The following is a 9,254-nucleotide window of genomic DNA, read 5'->3' as shown; positions in this document are numbered from 1 at the left end:
ACCAAGCAAGCCCTCGGCATTACAACCAGCACCAGCAACGAGAAGCTGGAGCACCTGGGCATGCACAACACCCTGGAAGAAATTGCCGAAGCCCAGCAGCGCGCTCAGCTTGCTAGGCTTTCGACGACGCCTCCGGGGCGCACGATCCTATAGAGAAGCTATGCTTTGCTCAAGGAGACATAGAAAAAGACTTTGCGGACCTCCCACGGGACATCCGCGCCAAGATCACGGTCCACCCTATACCCAGAAACGTACACCCCGAAAACAACAGGGGCAGACGACAAGCGAGAGGACAATTCCTTCTTAACCAAGCCTTGGCGAACCGTGAACGCTCAGCTATTGTAGACGCGGCGGCATACACGGGAAACAAAACTTTCGCAGTGGTGGTTGTCGACGGCCGCGGATCCACAAGGTATGCAGCCACGGTAATTGCAAGGAAGCCTGAACAGGTCGAACAGGTTGCGATCGCTGTTGCGCTCACCGACGACAATCTTTCCCATATCTACAGCGACTCCATAGCCGCTATCAGAGCTTTCCAAAAGGGTACGGTCTGCGCACAGGCTATCAGAATTGTTTCAAAGAAGGAGATTAAGAACCACTTCATGTATATACTGGTTCCCGGCACACTTAGGTCCAAAGATCGGCGACGTCCACAACCATAACGAGGCGGCACACGAGGCTGCGCGCGCGCTTACAGACCGCGCGGCTTCACCCAACCACTCGCAGAATAAGGACACGCCCACTATATACAATGAAATCACTAAACACTACTACCTACAACGCAGACAGTATAGCACGCCACACCGCACGCTCACTCGAGCTCAAGCGGTTACACTCGGAATGCTACAAACAGACACATACCCCACGCAAAACAGATTACACCATTACATGCCTGAGCTCTACGACAAGTCTTATTGCACCAATTGCAATACATCCCTTAACGTTTATCATTTACTGTGGCCGTGCTTGCAAGCTCACATAAACTCCGAACCGGACAAGCGCAAGTTCGAAAAAGCAATCCGGAGCGAAGAACTCGCTCCCCAACTCTAGGCCGTCCAGCAGGTCCACGACGCCGCCAGGAAACTCAACCTCCCGGTTCCGTCGTGGGAGACGCCTACTCCATGAGAGCCCAAAGCTCTCGTGGCCTGCAGGACCTGAATAAAGTTGATTTCCTTCCTCTCTCTTAGCGCGTGAAGTGGGTAGGGCCTCTCCTCAGTTTCCTTCCTCCATGCAGGAAAGGCTGTTTCGTAAACGTCATTTTGACGATGCGTGACGTTGCGCTGGACCGCCATTGCTGAGATTTTCCGCCATAATTTGTGGTGCGACGAGCCGCGCGAATTATGCTAATGAGCAGCCATATGCAATGGAAGCCGAGAGGAATGGGTATCGCCACATTTTCCCCGCCGAGAAAATCTTTTGTTCATAACGCGTGGTCATAGTATTTGCATCGCTCTCGGGTGGTGGTAGCATTTGTGTTTGGGGCCATCATTTTTTAAAAGAACGCGTTTATATGAAATAATATTGGTTGAGCATAGCAAACTTTCGGCAATGTTGTCCGCTTTTCATTGCTGCATTTGTATTGTAATCAAGATTAATGCCTTTTCGCGCAATCAAAAGTTATGACAACGGCGTCTTTCTAATTTCTAAAAATGGCTGTGGCTTAGCTAAGGTTAAGCCCAGGATGCGAAGCATACTAGCCTTTATTTTAACGCGACAGCGTTAAGGAGCTCGTGTCGCAGAAAAGCCGGTGTCGTCGGCGTCGGCTCAGGCGTGCGGCGCTTGCTCAGGCGCACATTTCGTTGTCGCGCCGAACGCTGCGTTGCTCGACGCTCACCGCGTTCGATGCGGGGCGCGTAGTCGCTGCGCCGTAGCAAAGCCACCGAGAAACAGTCTTTGTAGCACGCCGCAACCTTCGCTTCTCATTCCAACGAGCAGCTCTGTCTCCAGGAGGCATCTCACCTCGTGAGTGTCTAGCAGAGGCAAGCGCAGCTGCTTATATACCGCCGCGACGCCGCGAGCGATGGCGCGAGTTGGAGCCCCGTTTCTCCTCTGTCGTGACGTCACGGTGTCACGTGGTATTGAAGGCGACACCGCCGCGCCTGAGGAGCTGGGTTAAGCTCTAGTAATATGCTTCGCATAAAAGAAATGTACGCAAGGCGGCATCCTGAAGTTTCCTCCCGCGGTGCGAGTAACCAGCGAAGTGAACAAGGGATGGTAGCGCCATGTAGCGCCGGCGCTTCGTCGCGCTTTCTTTATTCTATGGTCGCGCTATAGTGGATATGTCTGGTGCGCGCAACGCTATCGGTGATATACGGCCGTTTCTCAGCCAGCCGAACCGGGCTGAGTCGCTTGCTTTTCACAAGATATCGATAACGTGCCCTAGAACATGCGCGCATCACAACTGGTAGGTCGCGTATGTTGTCTCAAGCAAGAAAACAAGCGCTTTGGCGCCAACATACGATGACTCATTCCATTTCCCGGGGACACGCATCCGAGCTATTAGAGACCTTTAGCGTGTCCGCTATTCCGGCAAACCGAGGTGGTTTGGGCGGATTACCGGATGGTCGGGGGCGTAAACGTGAACGGCCAGATTGGTCGCCAGCCGGTGGTGCAAAGCTCAACCACCTAAACACAGAGCCAATTACTATATTCTTCTTAGCTGGGGTGTAAGTTTTCGACAGCGGCATAATTGTGAACACAATTACGCCGCTGCCGAAAATTTGCATATAGCGAAGCAGAATAAAGTAGGTTACTGCAATTTTAGCTCTGTGTTTGTCTGATTGAGCTCTACGACACCAGGCGGCTGCACCGCTCCGGCCGCTCACGTTTACACCCCTGACCATCCGGTAATCCGCGCAAACCGCCCCGGTTTGCCGGAATAGCGGACACGCTAAAAGCAGACAACGGCTTGCACGCAACAGACGAGGAAAGCGTGAAGCGTTTTCGTCGCAATAATCATACGCTTTGAGCTAGCTGCTTTATTTTTACTGCGGAGGAAAACTGTTTTGCTTTACCGATAACGCTTTACATTCAGTCCCTTCATTTCAGTTTCTTAGGCAAGACGTCAATCCGCCTTTTGCGACGCCGAACTGCGCATGCGCAGTGCCCTAGCGGCTGAGGAGCGAAGCGATTTGGCAGGCGCTAGAGCAGACGGCGGACGGCCGGGGCATTCTCAGCTGCGCTATTCTCGCTGCCGCGCGCACGGCAGGCCTTCCTAACATATTGACATCGAAATTTGGCGCGATGCCAATGTCGTGTGTCGCGTACGGCTGCAGTTCACGTGACAGTCCCAGCAGGACAGTGCAGTTTTTCCGATTTCCGTCGGTAAAACGAGATCGACAGCGCCGTGAAGCCTGGATTAGGGCTGTGAAGCGGCAAGATGCGCAAGGGCGTCCATGGCAGCCGTCAGCAGCATCTCGACTCTGCGGGAAGCACTTTGTGACAGGTATGCATCCACATACGTAGTTCTCTGTTTTTGTCGTTACTGACTCATACGAATAATCTCGAGAAAGACGCAAATGTGTTTGAGCTAGCGAAACAAACGATCTCTTGCTCGCGCGAGCCGGCCGAGTGAAACGCGGTGCTTTATTTTTTTTTATTCTTTTTTGTCGTCATCTCTGTGCGGCCGCCGCGTTGTGCTTTACTTTGTTTTTTTGCTGTCACCTCTGTGCGGCCGCCGCTAGAACGCAGTCTTTAGCAACTTTACACCGTGCACACTTTTACTACTTCATAAGCGTTCAGCGAGTGCTCGTGATGTCGGCGTAGTTATCCGTTGGAGCCAAGCGCGCCTGCACTGCCGGGCAGATTTGGAAACGGCGTGCACTGTTTAAGTAGCTGATGGTGCTAGTTAGCAATCGCTGCTATTTGTCGTTTCATCATTCTTGTCGACACCGAGTATAGTAATATTTCTTGAAGAAAGCTTATGTTCGTTTAGCGAATAGCGATGTTGTACGGTTTGTACTATGGCTCATTTTCCCGTGCTGCGCTTTCTGGAGTCGAGTGGCGCGTCTTATTGTGTAACGGACACATTCCAGGGGCACCTTCACTGTCACCCAGACATCCGGACTTCATACCGACGCTGTTCGTGTATACAGACCAGTTCAGAAAGAAGGACGCGGTCGACCGCCATCTTCGTACCGCGGCGCGTTCCAAGAGGAAAAAAGGCGCTCCACCAACAGCAGGTATCACCGGTTCTGGGCATACTGGCCATTTTCTGGCATTTTTGTAGGTGTACATATACTTTATGTGGGTAAAACACGTATGCAAACTGACATTCTGTTGGCCTCCCCATTACCTGTGTATGTACGCCAAGCACTATGGCACACTATAAAGGAATATATGCAGTGGTGAAACGTGATATTTGCCCTAAGAACTACACTTCATGCCCTATCCGAGTCATGCGTTTTTGTGTGTACTCATACTATTTTATTACTCACTTTACGTCACAGGTACAGAGGTTTCAGGTCAAGGAGGAACTTGTAAAGGCCACAGTGATGGGGAACCAGACACGTCCTGTGTTCAGGGTGAGCAGTGGCTTTTGAACTAATGGCAAGCACACTGTCACATTATGCAGCTGGAAATGTTTTCTGAGGCTCACCTTATGTTGCTCATTGCGAGTCTTGCACGTTTGCGACATATGAATTATCCATAATTTGCTTTCAGGTGACCAGGTCATTAGAGTAGTGCACTCCGCACAAAGTGCGAATGCTCAGAGTAAATGTCAGTGTTCAATGAATTGTGTCTAAAGCAATAGCGTCACTTTATTGCATTTGTTGATGCAAATGCAGGTGCAGACTCTTCATTCGACGAGGAAGGAGCAGCTGATGCACTCTTGCTGCTTGCAACATCCCCAATGCTCACTGAGCCACAGGAGGTCCTAGAGCCAACGCCCTTAAGCAGAGAGGAGAACACTGACCACCTATTAACTGAAAATGTGGCATTACAACGGAAAGTCAGGGACCTAGAACTGCAATGCAGAAAGCTAAAACGCTGCACGTTTTCTGTGGATACTATTCACAAATCGTCTTTTAAGTTTTATACAGGACTGCAAAGTAAGGAACAGTTTGAAGCACTCTTTAAGCACATTGAAAAAAATGCAGAACGCATGGTTTATTGGGATGGAGGAAAAACACAAGCAAAGGAAAGACAGCTCTCCAAGCGCGAAGAACTTTTCATGGTGCTGTATAGGCTCAGGACTGGTGTTTGTGCCAAGGAAGTGGCTAGAATCTTTGGAATTTCTCAGTCATGCCTTAGTCGCATCTTTTGTACATGGGTAATTTTTCTTGATAAAGAGCTCTCAGCATTGACAAGGTTTCCCACATTAGCAGAGATCAAAAGGCACATGCCAATGGCATTCAGCGACTTCTCAAACACTAGAGTCATCCTTGATTGCACAGAGGTGAGAATCCAAAGACCTTCAAAACTACAGGCACAGAGGCATACTTTCTCCTCGTACAAGCATTATAACACGTTCAAAGCACTTGTTGGGGTAACACCAGATGGCTACGTTTCATTTGTGCCAGATTTGTGGGGTGGGCATGTTAGTGATAGCGAAGTTGTCGAAAAATCGGGCCTACTGGGTTTATTAGATGCGGGGGACGGTGTGATGGTCGACAAAGGCTTTAGGTTGGAGGGCGTTTTTCCACCATCTATTCAAATCCACATGCCACCATTTAAAATGGGGAACCAATTGTCAGCTAGTGACGTGATTGCCACCCGAAAAATAGCTGGCGCTAGGATCCATGTTGAGCGAGTCATAAGACGTATCAAAGAATTTCATTTTTTAGACAAACCACTGCCAATCAACATGCTCGACATTATTGACAGCATTTTTAGGACTTGCGCCTTTTTGTGCAATTTTCTACAGCCAATCATTTCAATCAATAATGAGAACAAGTAGCCAGCTCGCACATCTCTACTTCAAATGAGCCTCCTTTACCATGCTTATGACCAGAAGAGACCAGACTGTGTAACAACAGTGTACTCTCATACTATATCACGTGTACTTACGACGACGCTGTCTACTGTGCTACCTTCTGAGGAAATTTGTATTTTCCATCTCTGAATAAATGATACTGCTTTTTCAGTTATCTTCCATGTACACTGCACATTTATTTTGTTATGTCTATAGACGTAACGGCTATAGTTATCACCAATGCTACACAATTTGCTTAGGCCATGCTATTTCTTTTCATTTTGCCATAGAAAACAAAATACTTCGAAACAGTTTAGCCGAGCTACGAGCCGAGTTTGAAGCTTTTAAGCGCACGGCAAACAACAGCACATCACAGCAACCCATACAAATTGCGGACCACACTTCCAAATCACCCCCACAAACATCACACAAATTGCGGACCACACTTCCAAATCACCACCACAAACATCACTGCAACAAAGTACCGCCTCCAGCACTCATTCGTTAACGCTGCAACAGTTAGCACAAAACATGCAACTAATGTTCGCAGAGCTACACAAACTCAAACGAATGGTAGAAGATGTGCAAACAAAAGCCGCAGCCGTCCCCCGAAAGAGGGTCAGTCAAAGTCCGGGAGCTCCTACCAGGACTCCGAAAGCTATAGAGCACACTGATAGCGACAGTAATATCCATGGATAATATGGCAAGCAACACAAAGAGTGGACACATTGAAATCTGGCAATGGAATTGCTGCACGCTATGCACTAAATTGGCTAATTTCACGCACTACATAGAATCGGCGCCAATCCCTCCCGACGTTATCTGTATTCAGGAAATAGGGAAACAAAATCAAAAACTCAAAGGCTACGAGCTTTATGCTCACCCTGACTACCCTCAAGTAGCCACCTTTGCCAAGAAGGATGTCGCGATTAGCGTAAATTATTTTTTCCGGGAACCTATTCAGCACCAGATAATCACGATTTGGCCGCAGAAAAGGGGCAAACCTAAAACAATTATTGTCAGCGTTTATAGTTCTCCCAGAGAACAACAGGCGGATTTTGGAAACGTGGTGGCCACCCAGTGCGACTCGCTCAAGGTAGGGACAAATTAATATTGTTAGGCGACTTTAACGCGCTATGGACTTTTTCAGCTAACTCAACCGGATCTCCCAACGCGAATCGGGAACAGCGTGTCCCAGGACACTTCCCCCGACCTCACGTTCACCAACAACGAAAGTGAGACGCGATGGACGAACCTAGGTGAAAACCTAGGAAGTGATCACTATATCTTAAGCATATCGGTTAATGCAGCCAGGATTCGAAGAGCTATTGGCAAGGCAAGGCTATCCGACTGGACCAAATTTCGTGAAAAACAGAAAACAATCGGCAGCATAACAGACGTAGGAGAATGGGCCGAGCGGATCCGAGTTATTCACTCTAGGGTCACCAAAACAATTGAAACGACAACGGAGGCTCCAGCCGTGGATCATCACCTGTTGCATCTCTGGGAAGCCCGGAGAGGCCTCACAAAAAGGTGGAAAAGGCAGAAGCTTAATCGTAAACTCAGGATACGGATAGCTCAGCTAGCGCAGGAAGCTAACGAATACGCACAAAAGCTAAGCGACAGCAATTGGTGTCAGTTCAGCGACTCGCTTCGGGGCACGTTGACTACAAAGAAAACATGGCGCATTCTTCGAAGTATGATTGACCCGGGAGGAACAAAAACAGTCGCGAATCGCACACTTAAGCTGCTTGAAAACGAGTTTGAAGGTCGGGAAGCTGACATCATAGACAAAATTAAAGAGATATACGTAGGTACTGTACCGACCGGGCAATCCACCAAACCCGTTTACGAAGGTCAGGACCAACCGGAACTGGACGCCCCCGTAACCTTTGAAGGTTTACGCAGCGGCACACTCCTTCAAGAAAAACACAACCCCAGGGGTAGATCAGGTCACGAACGCAATGATTCGCAATCTAAGTGATGACACGCTAAAGAGCTTGACCAAATTCTTTAACGACACGGTCTGGACAGAGGACGGCGTCCTTCCAAAAGAATGGAAGGAAGCAAAAATTATTCTTATTCCAAAACCAGGTAAGCCTCGTAACATCAACAACCTTCGACCCATCTCCCTAACGTCGTGCGCGGGGAAACTCTTTGAAAAGGTTGTGCAGGTCCGGCTCTCGAACCACATAGAGCTAAACAACATGTTCCCCTCCAACATGTTCGGTTTCCGAGCCCACGTGTCAGCACAGGACATTTTTCTACTACTAAAGCACGAGGTCCTGCACCCCAACAGAGGGTCGGAAGATAAAGTTGTACTGGCATTGGACATCAAAAAGGCCTTCGACAGCATCTCCCACCACGCTATTCGCGGTGAACTGTGGATCGCGAATTTATAACTACGTGCGCTCGTTCCTCAGCCACCGCACGGCCACAATCGGATTAGGCTCCACGAGGTCCGACACCTTCAACTGTCCCGACAGAGGTCCCCCCAGGGAGCTATACTCTCTCCACTGCTATTCAATGTAGGGATGAGAAAGCTAGCCCTGGAGCTAGATAAGCACCCGAATCTCGGTTGTGCGATATATGCCGATGATATCACGTTCTGGGCTCACCAGGGGTCCTACGGGGACAAGCAAGAAACCCTTCAAAAGGCCATAGACGCAGTCGTGGAATACGCGAGGGCGGCGGACATGGCATGCGCACCCGAAAAATCGGAATTCATTCGGGTGCGTGCGAAGTACGCAAGAAAGAAGGACTGGGTGCCGCTCACTTTGACTCTCGACGGGGTGCCTATTCGTGAAGTGGAGACACTCAGAATATTGGGGATGTGGATACAGCAGAATGCTGGAACATCTCACACCCTACAAAAACTAAAGGCGGTCACAGGAAACGTGGCCAGAATGATAAGGAGAGTGGCAAGAAGCAGAGACGGCCTAAGGGAGAGACCATCAGCCTGGTTCACGCATTCGTAATTAGCCGACTCACATACGCCCTTCCGTATCAGGCCATTGTTTTGTCCCACCTCCTTGACAATGACTTCATTCTCTTTGTGGTGTACATATTGTTACGTAGGAAGACACCGACGAAAAGCTATTTACAAGTATATTTACAAGGCAATACGCCGCAGTTGACCAAGAGGCAACAGCCCGCGCTAGCTTCCAATCGTCGTCTTCGTCTTCTTCCTGCGCGGCTCTTCGTCAGTGGGAATACTACCCCGTACTAGCATTACCCCCGGCGGCAAAAGCGCCGTCCCGGAGCGACTAAAGGCTGGACTCGGAAGCAGTGTAGTAGCTCTTGAGCCTACTGACGTGCACGACATCACTGGACGCCAGAG

At 49.4% G+C, this 9,254-nt stretch overlaps 1 protein-coding gene across 1 annotated transcript; it reads left to right on the top strand.

Annotated features, from left to right (window-relative positions):
• Positions 1–3,148: 3,148 nt before the first annotated feature.
• Positions 3,149–6,089, top strand: LOC139046692 (uncharacterized). The gene is made up of 4 exons (XM_070534488.1): positions 3,149–3,445; positions 4,035–4,181; positions 4,449–4,523; positions 4,788–6,089. Exons 1-4 carry the CDS (start codon positions 3,244–3,246, stop codon positions 5,897–5,899), a joined length of 1,536 nt encoding a protein of 511 aa, XP_070390589.1. The 5' UTR covers positions 3,149–3,243; the 3' UTR covers positions 5,900–6,089.
• Positions 6,090–9,254: the final 3,165 nt, after the last annotated feature.

This window comes from Dermacentor albipictus, chromosome 2 (genome assembly GCF_038994185.2).
Source record: "Dermacentor albipictus isolate Rhodes 1998 colony chromosome 2, USDA_Dalb.pri_finalv2, whole genome shotgun sequence".
NCBI lineage: Eukaryota > Metazoa > Arthropoda > Arachnida > Ixodida > Ixodidae > Dermacentor > Dermacentor albipictus.
This window is presented reverse-complemented; position numbering and strand designations above follow the sequence as displayed.